The sequence below is a fragment of the Bacillus rossius genome, chromosome 12, assembly GCF_032445375.1.
Source record: "Bacillus rossius redtenbacheri isolate Brsri chromosome 12, Brsri_v3, whole genome shotgun sequence".
Lineage (NCBI taxonomy): Eukaryota > Metazoa > Arthropoda > Insecta > Phasmatodea > Bacillidae > Bacillus > Bacillus rossius.
Window position 1 is genome coordinate 25,251,573 of NC_086339.1, and position 18,667 is coordinate 25,270,239.

Here is an 18,667-nt window from a genome sequence, read left to right on the forward strand (position 1 = left end):
CTGGGGCGAAGATGGATGAAAACAACAAAAAGGCTTACAATTAATATTAACATAGCAATTTTAGGGATCGCCGCACTGCTTCTAAGCGCCCTCTTGTGGTAGTTCGTGGCGCGCAATTCAAACACACGACTACGTACATGGCGGTACAAATGCCGGGGAAGGGGAGAGGAATGTTGAGGAAACGGAGACTGACTAGGCTCATGGGGCGTAGCCCCGGCTGACGTCAATTGCCCCCCCCTCGAATAGCCGGTCATGTCGACGTTTCCGCTGGGTCGCCTGTGGGCGTGGTCGCCCCCTTATCAACAACAGCTGTGCTTCCTCGCGATCCCTCGGGGTCGTAGCGTGTATCGCGGAGCCGGAACTGGGTCTTGTGACGCCCGGTCTCCCCTCTCTTCCCGCGGTGTTTCGTCTTCCTGCGGTTCGGTTACTGTCACCCTGAACGTGGAGTCTGCCAACGAGTAATGCAGCGGCCATAATGGCTCGTCCGGCGAACCCGGCCTACTCTCTACTTCCTCCGGCCACCTTATCAGTGGTTGGGATGTCGACTGGCCCTCCGTCACTCCGGGCGTGTCCCTGAGAAATCCCCTGAAAGGCGAGGCGTCACTCCCCGAGTCTTCGAACAGCCGCCTCGGCCGGACATCTGTGACTGCGAGGGGCGTCGCCTGTCCCGCCCCCAGGTCCGGGAAGCCTCTGAACCCGCCCCCGTCTGTTGGGGTGGACGTGACCAGCTGTGCGGCCGCCCTCCCGTCTGTCTCGTCCGCCGCCTCCGTCTCTCTCTGCCGCGTCCCTGCTCCGTCACGTCTCGTTCCCGTCTCTTCCTGTGCCAAGCGCACATCGTCCCGGTGATATTTCGCGGCCCGGCCTGAGGGTAACTTTATCACGACCGCCGTGGGCCCCGCCTTGACCACCGCCACCGGGCCAAACCACTTTGGCGCCAGGCCGGCGCAGAAGTTGCGTCGGCCGGAGGAGAGGGGGTGGAGCCTCGCGTAAACCAGCTGGCCTGGTTTCAGTTCAGGGGGCGGGCGGGTCGTCTCGGGTGTGCGTTGTGCTTGGTAAGCTGCCTGGTTACGTCGCGCCCTATCGTGCGTCTCGGCCAATCGCCTCAGGCGTCCTTCGGGGCTCTCTACGTCCGGGTCCGTTTGTTGTTGCCGCACGTGATATTCCCCGGGGAGGGTGAGGTTCCGCCCCTGGACCATGGTGGCTGGTGTTTCGCCGGTTGCCGCGTTCACCCGTCGCCGGATGCAGTACAGAACGTCCGGGATGTGCGTGTCCCATTGGGCGTGGTCATCCGCGAGCCTCAACCGCAGTTGAACCTTCACCTCTTGGTTGCGTCGTTCCGTGGGGTTCGCGCGGGGGTGGTACACGGGGGTGGTGTGTAGGATTACCCGCCATTTTCTCCCCAGCTGCGCCCACCGGCGCCCGACAAATTGGGTGGCATTGTCCGACAACAGGACCCGGGGGTACCCCCACCTAGGAAAAAACTCCGTTTCCAGGCTGCGTGCAATGGTGCCGGCGCGGATGTTCGCCAGGGGGTAGGCCTCCACCCAACGCGTGTAGCAGTCTGTCACCACCAACAAAAATCTTTTCCCTCGGGGCGTGCGGGGATATGGTCCCATTAGGTCTATGGCGACTGTATGGAATGGCTCGGTGGGCTGCCTGGGTACCTGCTGGGCTGTCCCGTCGGTGCGGCGCGCCTTGTGCCTCTGGCAATGTTTACATCTCCTCACGCAGTCCCGTACAAACTTGTTTACCCCTGGCCAGTAGAACTGTTCCCGCAGATCGCGTCGCGTCTGGTCTGCGCCGGGGTGTCCGGCTAGCCTGTTCACGTGATACATGTCAAACACCTCCCGGCGGGTGGCGGCTGGCGCGAACGTCCGCCATTGGCCAGCTGTCCCCTTAGGTCGCGCCTGCAGTGTCCCGTCCAATACACGGTAGCCTTCACATTCTCCGCTCCCGCAACGGCGCACGATCTCCTGTGTGTCTGTGTCCGTGAGTTGGGCCGCTCGCACGTAGGCGTCTAAGTCATCAAGCTCCGCGCCTGGCGGTAATGTCGGTGTGACGTTAAGGTTTAGGGCACACAATGCGGCTTGGGTTGTCGGGGTGCGCGGGGTCCTGGGTATGCGCCCGCTGGGTGGTGGCAAAAGCTCCTCCCACTCCGCATCGTCACAGGCTGTGACGGTGACGTCCGGATCTCGCGACAGCTCGTCCGCTAGTTCGTTCTGTTTTCCCGGTACATGCTCGACTTCGAAATCTAAGGCCTGTAGAAGCATGGCCCAACGCGTCAGCTTCGAACGTCGCCCCTGCATCGTGGCCAGCCATTTGAGACATTGGCTGTCAGTTCTCAGTACGAATTTCTGCCCCTCCAGGTGTGGGCGGTAGCGTCTGAGGGCCCAAACTACGCCTAGACACTCACGCTCGTTCACGCTATACCGCTGCTCGACGTCGCCGAACTTGGCGCTTGCATATTCAATCACCCGGGGCTCGCCGTCGTCGCCGAGTTGTAACAGGATGGCCCCGATGCCCTTCTCGCTCGCGTCTGTTTGTACGATCAGGGGTCTGCCTGGGTCCAGCCGCGCGAGTAAGTGGCACTGTTGAAATCTGCGTTTTAGCTCGTCAAAAGCGTTCTGGGCTTCCACGGTCCACCTGAACGGACGTTTGGGTGACAGCTGTTCTGTCATCGGCGCCGCTACTACCGAGAACTCTGGGACGAAGGCTCGCAGCCAGTTAGCTAGCCCCAAGAACTTTTGCAGTTGCTTGCGCGTGCGTGGGGGCTCCTTGTTGATAATTACACTCAGCTGTTTTTCCGTGGGTCGGTTTCCGTCCGCGTTAACCACTAAGCCCAGGAAATCTAGTTCTGTGGTCCCCAGGTGGCATTTTTCGCGATTGCATGTCAGACCATGGCTCGCCAGGCGTTCCAAGACTAATGCTAAATGATGCGCATGTTCTTCCCACGTCTGAGACCAAACAATTATGTCGTCCAGATACGCGGCCGCAAACTTGCCCGAGTAGTTGTCTAAGACCCGTGTCATCATCCCTTGGAAGGTAGCGGGGGCGTCCTGTAGGCCGAATGGCATCGCGCAAAACTGAAATCTCCGCCCGTCTGGGGCTGTGAACGCCGTCTTGGGTCGGTCCGCCGGACGTATCGGCACCTGCCAATACCCAGATTTTAGGTCGAGGGAAGAAAATATCTTGGCGTTACCCAGGCCTGAAAGTGTGTCGGCCATGTTCAGCAGGGGGGGTGGGGCATTAATTGTCACTCTATTGATAGGTTTGAAATTGACACAGAAGCGTAGTTTCCCGTCTTTTTTTTCTGCCAACACGACCTGGAAATTATACGGACTTTCGCTAGGCTCAATTATCCCGTCATGCAACATGTCCTGAACCTGGTCTAGGATGGTCTGTTTACCAACGTGGCCGTAGCTACCGGGTGGGATAAACATTGGCTCGTGAGGATGGGTCGGGATGGCATGCTCAGCTATGGTGGTACGTTTCAGCGGGTCCGCGGACGCAAACACATTACACTGATGATCGAGGACCTGCTGGATGGTAGCACGAAACTCGGGGGGAACTCCGTGCTGGAACTCGTCGAGACTGACCTGGTTTACTGCTGGTGGAGTAGGCTTACCCAGCCCGTGGATGGTCCGCCGCCCCTGGGTGCCGACGTGGACGCAGCCGGCCCGGATGTCGATGGCTGCGTGCTGCTCGTAGAGCCAGGGTAGCCCCAGAATGACGTCATCACGTAACTGCTCCACCACCAGCGCCGTCGTGACGGACCGTTGGTCCCGCACGTCCACCTCCAGCGTCGCGACGCCCTGGGTGTAGCAGGCGTCCCCCGTGGTAGCCAGCTGGAGTTGGCCCGGGTGGTACTCGAAGTTGTCACGGCCAATCACGCGTGCCGCCACACAGTTGTGGCTGGCGGCGGTGTCAACAAGCGCGTGGACTGCGCGCCCGTTGACAACCACCGGAATGCGCAACAGGTCGGCCTCCGCCGCTCCCACGTGACCCAGGAGAGGCCCCGCCGCCGTAGGTCTGTTGTTGTTAGGTGAGGCGGGGGAGGTGGGCTGTCTTAGCGCGCCGCCCCCTTGCCGTCCGTTTCCCGACGGCTGCTGCGCCGCGAAGTCAGGCCGGAACTTGTTCCTCACCGGGCAGTTCTCGTGCCAATGGAACGTGCCTGGTGGACACGTGTGGCACTGAGGTGGTGGGCTGCCGCCGGTAGTCCGTCTCCGCCATGTCAGCTGCGCGTGGCCGCTCGGTCCGGGTTCGTCGCGCCTAGCTTGGTCTCGGGTGGGCGCCGTGTAGGGCACCAGCGCCTTGGTGTCGGCGGGCGTCGTGTCTTCCTGCTTGGTGCTCAGGGTGGCGTGGATCCTGGTCGGTCTGACAGCTCGTAGGTCCTGCTCTAAGACGCGCGCCTGTTGGACGAACTCCTCTGCCGGACGCCGCGTCATCGGGCGTAAATACGGGCGAAATTCCGGGCGCATCAGCTCAACTACCCGCTCCAGCACTCCGGTAGGTTCTTCTCCGGGAAACAGCCGCTTGTACAGACGTATTTTTTTCATGATAAACGCCTCCGCCGCCTCCGTCGCGCCTTGCTCGAGACAATACAGCTCCGTCCGCACTCTCATCTCTGTCTTCACGTCCGCGAATCTGGCCTCGAACAATCTCGCGAACTCGGCCCACGGCATGTCATACTCCTGGACGATCTGCCACCACGTCTTGGCGTCGCCTTTGAGCGCGGTGCTCACCCTGTTCGCCCACTCACACTCCGGCACTCCGTAGCGATTCAGGCGTTCCCGACACGCGTGTACAAATCTCCGCGGATCGTCGCTGGTTCTGCCCGCAAATTCCGGTAGCTCCACGTGTCCTATGAGAGGTACCCTGCTCCGTGGTGTGTCGGCGGCGTCTCTCACCGGGCTGCGGCCTGACGGGCCCGCTATTCTCACGTGGTGGCACCACTGGCACGTGTACCACCCGTCTTGAAAGGAGATTATTTCGGACTTCGCGAAACACGCCGTGTGCTTGAACGCGCGACAGTTCCGGCACCAGCCTCCCTCCCGCGTCTTGCCCTCACACTCCGCATCCGTGCACTTCCCGTGTCCCGCCTCAAACTGATCCGCCCGTTCTGCCTGCTCGTGGTTCGGCTGCGCTTCATACTGTCCTACGCACACGCACGTGTCCGTCCACGAAGAAATCGCCGTCCCGCTCACCTGGCGCGGTCGCGCGCACATAACACAATATAAGCTATTCTTTTGAAACAACTCACTTGCCTTAATCGCGCCCGGATTTTTGTCAAGTCCGTGGTTGTCCGACATGGTCGTGTGGTGGTGAGGCCGGTCGATTGCCCCTCTTCCCTTCGCTACGCGACGCGACGCGGATGGCGGTACACACACACACTGACCTGGCCCGGCTGCTGTTGTCGCGAGGAATGCGGCCACCTGGCTGCTCGCAGCGAATTCCTGGAAGCGCGCGCCCGGCTGGTCACGTGGCCGGCGCGCCAGAGTCCCGCTATACGCTCCGCGCGAACAATAGTTCCAGCGCGAACTTTAGTTCCGCGCGCTCCGCGTAACAACCGCCTATCTCACACGCTCGTACAGGTCTGGTTTTCGCGGAAGATGTAACTCGCCCCACGCTCTTGGGCGCCATTTGAGGGCTGATCGCGCATTGCCGGTGATTTCGAGATGTTAACTACGGGCGCCACCACGTGGAAGGGCACGTGGACCCGGCGGAGTCTCTCACTCAGGGCGTGACGTAGCCCAAGTGGGGACGAGTTACCAGCCCTTTCTATCCTAGCTACCCAGACCTGGCCCGCTCTAGGCGTCGGGCACGCCACACTCCTAGACTCACTCACCACGTGATTAAATAAGTACTCACTTTATATTTATTCTCCAGATTTAATTTCACTAACACGTCTCTCTACACGCCCGTTACACGTTACACATTACACGGTTAAAAAAGCCTGAGGCACGAATCGGTTTAGGTGAAGGCATGGTCCACACACGTGGCCATGCTGCAAAGTTTACTTATTACACGGTGATGAAAGAAACTCGACTGAGACAATTAATTAATTAAACAGTCCGCTGACCGAGAGCTGCCCCGAGGATGACGAGCGAAAGAGATTCAGAAATACTTAACGAGACAGAATTACTTGGTCAGTGCAGAACAAAGGTTGAAGTCCCCGGGGTGCTGGCGCGTCTGCTCTCGGTCAGTGATGAAGATCGACTGGGCTGAGCTCATCGCTCGCAGGTGGCAACATGGCGCCCTTCGCGCCAACACAATTACCGTTACTATATTCTACGATTCCGTGCCCCGGCGAAAGTTGAGTAAATTACAGATAAACATTAAAAATATATAAAAATTACTGACAATGGAAAGTTCGTTACTATTTACTTATTTAATGACAATTTATGTAAAAGCATTCCTACCCTCGTCCAAGTCCGTGCCTGTTCGGGTCCGCCCGGGCAACGTCTATAGTTATTTAAGGTAACCTATTTAAATTAAAGAAAACACAAGTAAATTACACAGCACTGGGGCGAAGATGGATGAAAACAACAAAAAGGCTTACAATTAATATTAACATAGCAATTTTAGGGATCGCCGCACTGCTTCTAAGCGCCCTCTTGTGGTAGTTCGTGGCGCGCAATTCAAACACACGACTACGTACATGGCGGTACAAATGCCGGGGAAGGGGAGAGGAATGTTGAGGAAACGGAGACTGACTAGGCTCATGGGGCGTAGCCCCGGCTGACGTCAATAGTACTGAAAGATGCACCACATTTTCTAACCTTAAAAGGTGCATACCTAATAAAATTGAATAAATTATCTCATGCCAAGAAAATAACCACTATAAGAAAAAAAACAAGAAAACAAAGCCTGCATAATGTGCATTTCAATAAGAAATTATTTACTCTCTCTTGCCATTGCATGATTTCTGCCATACTTCTGTCCTTATTGTGATTGGCTCTGTTATCACAGAAACGCAACAGAGCACAAAATTTAGGCCACAACTTTGTAAGGTAACGGAAATGTTTTAACATGTCAGCGAAACATTGTATTATGTAAATTAAAATTTGGAATGATGCCATCTTGTTTACAGGTGTTTTTGTCATTTTATTGTTTTATAACTTTTAATATTAAATTTGTTTTGCTCTTTTTGATCATAGAATATAATTTAATTGAATGCCTTATTATTGAGCTACAAAGTTTCACCTGTGAAATAATAATTGGTGTTGAGTATTTATTAGTTTTTTTTCTTTCAGAATTACTACAACTGTAATAATTTTTTCAATAACCACAATATTTTTTTTTTGAAAAACTAAGAAATAGATAAATAAAAAATATTGAAATTTATAATTAACAATGGTATACAAAATTTGTAATGTTGACAAGCCGGGTAGTAACAATCAGGCAACACTGGGTTGCCATTAACTCCGTACTGCAAGCTAAGCGTGAGACACTAAAGGAAGCTATTTTCTCACCTTTATGTCAACCCGCAGCACACTCTTCTGCGACTGAATCGTCACTGGCTGGGTGGAGTACTTGCTGACAAGGATGTACAGCGTGTAGTTGTCTATCTTCTCTCTGTCGAGCATGTACTTCAGAGTAAGGTTTCCGGTCTCACTGTCAACTTGAAAATGCTCCATTCCATCCCATGTGCTGTCTGCCGGTACAACATCAAGCATTTGTGTGAGGCAACTACACAGCACAACCATAAAACCTTTATGTCCACGGAGAGACGTGTCATTTGAATAAGGTTCAGAAAAGAACGTTGAGTTGTACAATGTAATCCTTCTAAATAAATATGAAACAACTAAAATATTTATTTGTATTAAACCTGAAAAACTTAAAAAGAAAAATTATACACAGAAAATTGACAACTAAAAATTATAAATATTTAGTACACCGTAAAACTTCTTAAATATTTTAAAAATATTTCTTCACCCTCCGTGTTAGGTAATTCCATTTTCATGTTATCATTTTTATTATTATTCAATATTTAACCATGTGTCATTAATACATATTTATAATAAAAAATTTATTGGACTAAAATGTTTGTGGTCACTCAAAAGTTCATTCTCTATGTTTCCATCGCTGGATCAAGCATACAACTTAATTTCAATAATAGTTCCAATTTTTTAAATATATAATTTTTTTTTTTCATAAAGATACAGATTTAGCTAAAAACCAAAACTCCAACATGATGGTTGAAGGCTAGCATTGAGAGGGTTTTACTATTTATCTAGGCCTTCAACTTCATTTCACACTTACATAGTTTTTCCTCTGTCAAAAGGATAGTAAAGAAAAGGGAACAGAGCAGTGGGTAAGTACAGAAGGTACTGCTGTCAGCCAATGAAGGATGCTAACACTTAAAAAAACAAAAAAGAAAACTGCACAGCATTTGTGATACAGCATACAAAAAGCTTACAAAATAAATATACAGCCAAATAATTAAATTTCACTGCCCGTAACTCACCATGATTCTCACGGGTGGGGAGGGGAGGGATGGTCGAGTGGTCGGATCACATGCCTCCCACCAAGGTGATTCAGATTAGATTTCCGGCAGGGTCAAACGTGGGAAATGCGGTGGATGTTGCTGTGAGCCGGTAGGTAGGTTTACTTGTGGTAACCCTTTTTCCCCACCCATTCAATCCAGCAATGTTCAATGAGTATCTCATAGCCATAAACCATCTATAACGACTTCAATGTCAACGAGATGTTAATCTCACAATCCAAACCAACTCTTGTCACATGAGAAGGTGTGACAACAATATGCATCCTGTGGATCTAATTAGTTGTCATCAGGGCCAGATCCAGATTTTTGTTTTGGGAGGGGCTGACACCCCAAGTTAGAAGTGGGTCCAGGAAGTCCCTCCCCTGGGAAAATACTGATTTGAAGGTGCAACATGGTGCTAGTTAAGCTATTATTTGTTCCAGTTGAAAATTATCACACTGCCAAATGTAGTTAAAAACTAAAAGTTTACAATACTGACCATAGTCATCTAGGTATATAATGACTAAATACAATGTAAAAATTTAATACTTTTATAATGCAATTGAATAATTAATTTTGCTTCCATTAAATTCATAAATATTCTCCCTATTCTTTTTAACTGACAATCAAGTGTACACTCCTTGAGAAAAAAAAAAAGACCACATGTTGTAAGCCAATGGATTTTCTCTGATTTTTCCTGTTGTCCCTACCACTGCATTCCATCTTGGCTCATTGGATGGGATAGAATTTACATGTCAGTTCCTCTGAAAGGCCGGCAGCTCACCCCGCTTGGGAAAACCGACTGGGGACGAGAATTATCAGTTTCCGACAAGACTACGTGTGTTTCATACACTTGCGAGTCTGTGAGTCCAGGAATGCTTTTGTAAATAAATATAATATGTCTTAATTTCTAATATACTTACTCAACAAATAATAGTAAATAGGATCTGACATGTTGTAAAGCGTCATTGACAAGTTGTAGTCTGGGTCAATAGGTGGAGTCAGGAGTACAAATTCTGACATGCCGGTGATATTTTCTGCAAAGAAAATATAGCAATAATTATGGTACACTACAACTGGAAAAAATAAGTAAAATTTTAATTTATGCAGAACAATAAAAAAAAACATGCAGTGTGGAATTATTACATATGGATAGTGAGACTGAAATTATTTACAAAAGTATAAATTACACAAGTATCCACTTCAAAAAATAAATTAATTTCATAACACAAACACTGGCAGTACAGCTTGAAAAAGCTTAAAAAAAATGTGTGCATAGAGTTCACACATGACAGAAGTGAATCATCTTGCTTACTGATTATAGACAGAGATAAATTACTAATATTTTTTAATAGAGCAAGAGATAATAATTGAGAATAGTAAGGACGCGGGTATGATATCAAATGAAATAACTCTTTACCACATAAATAATAAATTGTAGATTCTTTGAATAAAAAAAATTCTACTAAATTTTTTTTTCTTACATTTAAAACAAACTTTGAGTTTAAATAATTCCGATATGAAATAATGCCGATAATTAGGTAGTTTATGCAGCTTAACTAATTGTCCAAATGGACGTGTGGAGTCTGAGGTAGGTATCTGGCATGTGACAGTGACAACATGGCTTATGAATATGACCTAGCTCAATGCGACTTTGTTGAGCCACAGTCATCCATAGCTACACTCCGATCAAGAAATATTCATGCCTTCTAGTTGAACTTAACATATTTCCACATTCATGGGCTCGTGACTATAATACAATGTGTGATTTAGTTGATCAAATAATAATTCATGACAAAGCATTATACCAGCAGAAATATTTAGTTACACAGCTAAAACAATACTCACCTAACACTGTTTAAAAATACTGATTTACACAAGTAATAAAATTAATAATACATACATGAAAAAACAATATATTCTTTCGTACTGACACATAACTATGTAGCATATACCTATTTTAATACTTATCATTGCTGAGTACACTAAGTATGCGATTAAATAAATGCAATATAAATACAAAGTTGCATAGCATAAAAACATTAAGCTTTTGGTAAAGAGGGTAACAGTTTTGTCACACAAATGATTCAGTCATATTTCTTATCAAATGCTAATCAAAAACCAATTGGTACACTGATGATGAAAGATAAAGTGTATCGTAACCAAACTGCAGAGGTTACCTGTGAATTGAGCCTTCATTACTGGATCAGAATACACCGGCTCTCTGGCCTCCTGAGACACCACTAGAATCCTTAGCTCCGTTTCCGTGCGTCGCGGGGTTTGGCCGTGGTCGTAGGCTTCTAGTTGGAGCTACAATCAAATTCATGTAAAAATCAACGCACATTTCTGGATTACAGTACTTTTCCTCAACAATGAAATGTTAAAAATTACCTTCAGTAATTTTAATGTCTTTCTAAAGCAAGCTTACTTTATCACTGTCATTTATCTGTAGCAAAGTGGTTATGTTAACTGCAGCACATTACAAAACTAAAACCACTATTATCAAAAACCTTTTTTTAAGAGCTAAAATTTTTTTTTTGGCAAATATTTCAATAGCATTATTTAAACTAATCAAATATTGACAAAAGATATACAAAAAAAAGTTTCATGACTTTTAAAAGTAAAATTATTGAGGCAAAAAAGTTTTTTTTATTACCGTAGACACAGTGCAGGGATGTGTGCATTTGTACAAAATTAGGTAAAATGCTGGTAAATCTAATTTTTTTTGTAGTAATTTGTGATTATCTGAGATTTTCAGGTAAAATGTTACCAAGGGATTCAAAGCTATGGCATAAAATGCAGGAAGAATACCAATTTTATCACTGAACATACACACTGTTCAGAAACTCCCTTTTTTCATTATAAATGCTACACATGACACAGAACCAAGTGTAAAATCCAAATGGTAACATGGCTGGCAAGGCGACAGTTTGATTCCTCGCTGAAACTGACGTCATACCTCCTATGGCAGCAAGCCTGGTCCCCATCCGCTGTGCTCTCATTGGCGTAGCTGTGTTCATAAAGTTGGGGGGGAAAAATAATGATTTTGATGTCATGTGAACCCATTCCCCTCTTACTAAGACGGGGGGTCCGGGGGTCCTCCACCGGAAAATTTTGATTTTAAAAGTGCAAAATAGCACTTTTTAAGCAGTTTTTGTATCTAACCATTGGATACATCGATGTTAAAATTATTATTGTTTCCTTAAGATAAAATTTGATGAGTGAAGAAATTACAAATAAAGTTGGGCAGAATAATATTATAAAATAAAAATATCACGGTCTAGAAAGTTGGGGGGGACAGTCCCCTCCACCCAAAAAGTTCAGGGGGACACGTCCCCCCTGTCCCCCCCCCCCGCCCGGTTCCTACAGCCCTGGTTGGCGCGCAATGCACCGGCCTGCGAGACTAACCGAGCCAAGTGCAAAACCCAGTGTGTACATGCAAACTGCATACACCAGGATTTGTGCGACCAACCCTCTATAGCCAGCCCTCAAATATCACCTTGCACATCCAGTGTTTCAATATCGTCACAGTTTTACTCACGAGGTAATGTGCGTTGTAGGACACTTGTGTTGGCCCCAAAAGGGTTCAATGAACCTTGCGGCCATCGATCCTAATTAAATCACAGTGTCAATCACATCACAAATATATTATATAATCAAGTGTCCACAGATGGAGCAAATGCAAAATTAACAGTCTTCCACTTGTTCCATGTTTTGAACTAATTATATTATTTTAATTCTTATAATAACATAATTTAGCTAATTATCATATAAGTATTTAATGAAGTGTGATGTTTATACTTTTTAACATTAACATAAATTTCATTTTAAAGTTTTTTCTAATATAGTTTTGGCATGGGAATGACGCTAATGGCAATCTAGCGCAGGCCGCAGTCCGGGGCAGACACACTGTTTTGTGCGGAAACGTCAATTTTGTTTTATCAATTCTTCGTTCTGGTAATTATAGCCACTCCCTAAAACCCTTTACTTAAATTCTTTCTCCACGTGTCCCTAGGCCGATTTTCCTTTGTAGGGCCAACCCCAACAGTGTAAATTTAACTGTGCCATATCAACGTGCCGCGGAGTCTCCATTCACGGGACTGGCCAACCTCAGGATGGACAGGTTTAATCTAATTCTCCCACGCATACGTCTCCCGGGGTTAGTAATGCCACTTTAGCAGTTACTAATGTTGAGTCACGGCAGCGACACATTGTGCCCGATCATTTAGTTAACTTTAAGAGCATACGGTACTATCAGACCCCAGCAACATAACTACTTACAAAGAGACTGTCACTAGTGTATATATGAGTAGGTGCAAATAGAAATTATTGCTAATAAGCGCCTAACATGTCACGTGTAACGCTGATGTAAAGTGTGTTCATTATAATAAAACCACATGTTGGTAAATTAGTGAGTGTTTCTTCAAAGTCTTCCCCTACCAATATCATTTACGAACCAGTCGTCTTCATTGATAAGGGAGTGCAACAATGCAACAGCTACATTCTTGTACGTAATTTCAGCCACCAGACTTAGTGGATCACGCTTGGGCTGATGGATCTGATGGATGAGTCACGATTACAAATCAGTGGTCAGACATCTAGAGTTAGCCTGGCACCAGCATCCACTAGGCCCACCCCGGGATCCGAAACACAATCCGCAGGTGATGACGAGTCAAACCGAGATTTTTCAATTTCAAAGTCGGTAAAGTGGCAGTTGTTGCTTTCAGCCAATGGGTCTTCTCATTATACTCCAGTTTCCTTCCATCGTTCATTATGTCAATGCTTCATCATCATCTCATCACCCTCATCATCTTTAATGACCCTGATGCTGATGAGACATTAACATAAATTTATTAATTCAAATTTATAGATAAAAAGTATTTAGGCTTAAAGTAATTGTATTTGTTACATAGTATAAGCCTACATGATGCAGAGAAATATATATTTTTTTAATGTTTAAACAAAACCAAAAATGTAAAGTTGAAATTATGAATTTATTAGTACTTTTGAAATAGTCACGGATGAAGTAGGTCAGACACTCTATATTTTGAGACTGCAAAAGCATAACACTAACTGTGCGATATTTGTCAGATATGAGCCAAAACAAGAGCTTACCGTGAAAACTGAAGGTGATTCACTATCAAACGGTAATGCCATCAAGAGCGTAGCAGAATTATCATCACTATCAGGTGACATCTTCAAGTACTTCAATGCGTTGTCTATAACAGAGCAACCCAAATTAGTTAATTAATCATTTCCATTTTTTTTTTAAAACAAACCTTCACAAAATTAGTGGTTCAGTCAAGACCTACCATCTCCAAGCACTTCGAAACTCACACGTCCGTTATCACCTTCATCCTCGTCTGTGGCCGTAATGTAAGGAAAGCACTTTCCATCACTCATAATGGCACACGAGTCAGGTTTTTGCTGCTCCTATAAAACAAGCATCACACAGATGTAAGTATAACTTGATTAGTATGTGTGCAACAAAGCTGTGATTCTTGATAGACAATAAAATGACCAAGAACCTATTAAGCAATTATAGGAACTATCAGGTCTGCTACGTTGCAGAGGCGTAGTTTTGGGGAAACCTCTCTGCACCTCCCTAAAATACCAAACTAAATTGAAAACTAGGAGTCCATTCTGCATCAAAGCTAGCACAATGTATATTTATTTATAACATCTAACATTCACTAAACCACATTTTTTACATACAGAGTGTATCATGACATAACTCAAACTCAAGGCGAGAACAGCTGATAGGCCAATTATTCATAGTTCTGAATAAAAAAAGATCAAAATTCAAAACGATTGTAGTTCGAGATAGACATAGTTCAAACATTTTTTAATCTCCCCCTGCACCAAATTATTAAATACTGGACTAAACATTTTTGCTACACAATCATAATTACCACCATTCTATTGATAACAATTCAAAATAAAATCAAACATGCTATATTTTGATGAAAAACATTCTTTGCACAACTTTTGCGGGAACAATTTTTAATCTCAATTTTGACTATTCACACTGTAAAAAAAATATTTGCTAACTCAGCAAGTTATTTTCTTTAATTAGCCATCTTTTCAAATAACTTGCTAAATTAGCAAAGTATTTTTTTTTATAGTATGACAGGTAAATTTCCAGATTAAAATTTTTTTGCCACATATGTTTTTCATATAACTTTTTTCCTTAAAAGTATAGCATGTTTAGTTTTAATCTGATTTATTACAAGTAGTTGGGTAACTTATGATTGCGTAGCAAACATTTTTAGTCACAGTATCTAATTATTTGGATCAGAGTGAGGATTAAAAATTTTTCTGAAAAATGCCTATAACTCGAAAGCTACCTATAGACACTTTTTGATTCTTGTTTTTTTTTTTATCAGAACCTAATTTACTGGCCTATCTAAGGACAAAACTCCCTTACTAGGTTAACTATAAAATCTATGACAATTGATTGTAAATCTTTTAAAAATTATCTAAAATTTTGGTCTGATACAATTTTCGATAAGACAAACCATTACTGCAAGGAGTTGAAAATACCAGGGGTTGAATAAGAATTTAAATAAAATTTTCATACCATGTACACTACTGAATCCATTTTTTTATTTATTTTAACTTCCTAAATTTGTCTAAAGTAAATTTTAAGTAACCATTACTGCAAGGGTTGAAAATAAAAAGGGGCTGAATGACAAAAAACAATCACAACTTTTTTAGTAGGTTTACTATCAAATCCGTTATAATTTATTTTAAAATCCTGAAATTTTTTTTGATGAGACAAACTATGACAGTAAAAACAGGGGAGGGGTTGTAAAAAAAAAATTGAAACTTCCTTACTGTTAAATTTGATCGAATTTATTTTAAACCATGTTAATATTATCCTAAGCCTTGGTCCAAAGAAACTTTATATATGCCCACGCATTAGTGCAAGGGTTAAAAAATAGTGTTAAAAGAAAAATATTCACTGCTATCTTAGTAGGCATAATAGCTATTCAATGCTGGATGAATTGAGATTAAAACATTCAAAAAATTTTCGCTGCATAGAATATGAAGAAGGTTTATCAATCTTTTTGGAATATTGGAGAACATGTAGGAAATTTTGTACATTAAGTTCATAAAATGTTCCTGAAGTTAACAGAAGTTTCCAGAACATTTCCAGAATAAGTAGGTACTTCAAAATTTACCTACTCCTGTTGGCTGTGCCGAAAGAGATTTTTATATGATGTGTCTTTTGCTTCAAGTTCTTGTTTTACCCATCACTTGTTTGGAAAACCTTGGAAAATTTACTTCTAACATTTACTAGATATCATTTGCGGTCAGTGTGCAGTGTGTGTTTGCTCGTAAACTGTCAACACAGCACATTCAATTACCACTACTTACTCTCTTCAACTTCACATATTTCATACTAGCATCAGGGTAGGTGAAAACAGGATCGTGATCATTTAAACCTTCAATGCGAACAGGGTAGCTCTTGGTGTCGTTAAGAGGTGGTTCGCCTTCATCTTGTGCCTGGTGACAACAAACACAAGTACACAAGGGTGAAATATAATTGTTACTGTAGAATGCACAGTAAGAACAATATTTCTACACCTACAACGGACAGACCTTTGGCATACAGTGACAAGGTAAGCGTGAATAAAGCTACACTAACCAGTGATAACCAGTGACCCCTAGGTAAATAAATTAAAAATTCATAATGTGTTTAATTGAGTCTCAATGTTTGGGGGAGGGATAGGAAGAGAGAGACATATTGGTTTCAAAAGTTTTTAAGCCATGACAATTTTTTAATGTTTAATATTTTGAATTTTTGAATTTTCTTTCGTTAAGGCAGATACCATACACTAAGAGATTTTTAAAGACCATAATACAGGATCTACTCACTGTATTAATAAAGTTGTAGTCATACTCAAAAATGAATTCAATACTAAACGCCAATGACTTCACCAAGGGAAACTATTTGTAGCAGCTTTTACTATTAACTTCAGGCATTCCAATACATTACATACTATGCTTTAAAGAAGTCGAATGAAAGGATAGAAAATCATAATTACCTAAAAAAATGTTAAAACTAAGAAGATATTTTCGGTTCCTATCTCTTCCCCTTAAAGTCATCCTTAAGAAAATGAACTAAGTCATAAATAGTCAGGAAACAAACTCAGATGCAATGTTCACTGTGGCACTGGATTCTTCCAACTTCAACACAATTTTCAAGTACTACTTTCCAAGAACAACGCCCAAAGCAGAGTTTCTCAAACCAAATACGTACTCTGAATGGCTAAATACAGAGGACACTCAATGGCATGACTGCATGGCTGAGGCACTTGATGACCACCCTATTACCGTGTCAGAAAGCTGTCTGGTCTGACCCTTCGGTCGCCCACCACCTCAGCTGAAACATTTGTCACACTTTAAACCTGAGGGGAATGCGTGACTGCTGCTTCACGTCTCTAGACACCATCTTGTTTGTTCGACATGCCGTTATGCCACTTTCTGCCCGGCAAGTGACATGGCTGGCTGGAATTCGGCTGGTGGAAGGGCCAGCAAAAGAATAAAAAAAAAAAAACTACGCCAGAAATCGAGTGTGCATGGTTTGCATGCTCTTATCTTGAGCAGTGTTTAGCTAACTTTCCCTCTTCGGGTATTGTAAATGACCATGAACAAGCAACGTATGTGAAGGCAATCTTGCACGTGTCTATCAGGGCAGGTTTTACGAATACCAACAATATCGTTTCTCGTGCTATTCATTTCCCATGCTTGTAATTGCAACATTTCATGATGAACACTCTAGCCACGGCTCCGCAAGGTGCACACGTGTTACTGCATCCATTTTGAATTATGGAAACTTTCCTGTGCTCGGTCTGTGAAAAGTATGCCTCGGAGAATCGGTTGTATTAAAATGCTACTTCTGTATTCATCCAGCCTGGCACAAGTTTCTCTGCGTGCTATTTTCATGAAAGGACGAGGATCTGAGAGAAATAACAACTTGCAGCCGAGGAGAAGAAATATTAAATACAAGAAAAGGAGGGGAGGAATGTGTGACTGCCACCTCTCCAGCAGACGGAGAAAGCATGGCGACACAGTGCCACCATATTGCTTACATCCCACTAAACTGAGACAAATATACGGTGCGACCCAAATTCGAGGGCGGCCCTTACCGAGAAACGGATTATCAGATTTTTTTTTTTATAGGATTTCAACTATCCAGGCATCGATACATCCCAATTAACACAGATAATTGGGAGTTTACCATAGTTCAATTTAAACAGTGATAAATGTGACTTACATAGAAAGTTATGCTGTAGGTGCCCCACCAATTCGAAAGGTTCCTCCCAATGGTAATAGTAGCAGTCTTGTTGTCATCATTGTTGTGTATACTGAACAAGTCTTGAGGAGCCGTGCTTTGCTTGCCACTGATTACGCTGATGTTCAGTATCCTGTACTTCACCCAAGAGTTTGGACCAGGCTCATCCAAATCTGGTGCTTTTAAATCATCCAGCACATTTTTTCCCTGCAAAATAACACAACAAACAGTTAGAACATGATGAGATCATAAGTGTTATGCAGAAAAAAAAACCCCAGTAAAATGACTTAAAGAAAATTAAACTAAGAAAACTTAAATATGTACATGCTACTTAGAGATCAGGAAGAGAAGAGAGCAAGGATAGTCAGAGAATGATGAGCAGGGTCAAGTTTGAATGCTGAATTGCAATAAAACCAAAAATATCACTGAAAAGCATGTCAATAAACCACATACCTCCGAAATGCAAGTTAATTCAACATATAGCACTGAAATGCAAGTTAATAAAACATGTAGCACCAAAATGCAAGTTAAATCGTAAAAATTAGCTGCGTTTAGACTAAACTTCCAACCAAATCACCAAAATTTTATCTTTTAACATTTTAAATGAAATATATATTATTATTTTAGCACATTTATTGCACAAAGGTAAATAGATCAGAAAAAATAATTTACTTTGTTTGATCCTACATCTCTTAGTGAATCTATTTTTAAACTATGGATATTTGTACATTTTTCAAACGGAAATTCTTGCTGATTTGTTGTTATTGTTGTTCGGAATGAGTGCTTGGATAAGTTTACCACAAAAATTATTATTGTAAGAATGTAGCATGTTAACTTTTAACTATCTCATACCAGTACAGTAATCCCATTAGCAGCACCTA

The 18,667-nt window shown here is 43.8% G+C and overlaps 1 protein-coding gene across 3 annotated transcripts in view; it reads right to left on the bottom strand.

Moving 5' to 3' along the window:
• The window catches only part of LOC134537738 (cadherin-23-like), an 84,847-nt gene that overhangs the window by 16,240 nt on the left and 49,940 nt on the right, over positions 1–18,667 (bottom strand). For all 3 annotated transcript variants that reach the window (XM_063378498.1, XM_063378499.1, XM_063378500.1), the window contains 7 exons: positions 17,769–17,993; positions 15,866–15,994; positions 13,798–13,918; positions 13,601–13,704; positions 10,666–10,795; positions 9,409–9,522; positions 7,473–7,654 (listed from right to left, as the gene is read on the bottom strand). In XM_063378498.1, coding sequence (XP_063234568.1) covers positions 7,473–7,654; positions 9,409–9,522; positions 10,666–10,795; positions 13,601–13,704; positions 13,798–13,918; positions 15,866–15,994; positions 17,769–17,993 — 1,005 coding nt within the window. The remainder of the gene's footprint in view (positions 1–7,472; positions 7,655–9,408; positions 9,523–10,665; positions 10,796–13,600; positions 13,705–13,797; positions 13,919–15,865; positions 15,995–17,768; positions 17,994–18,667) is intronic.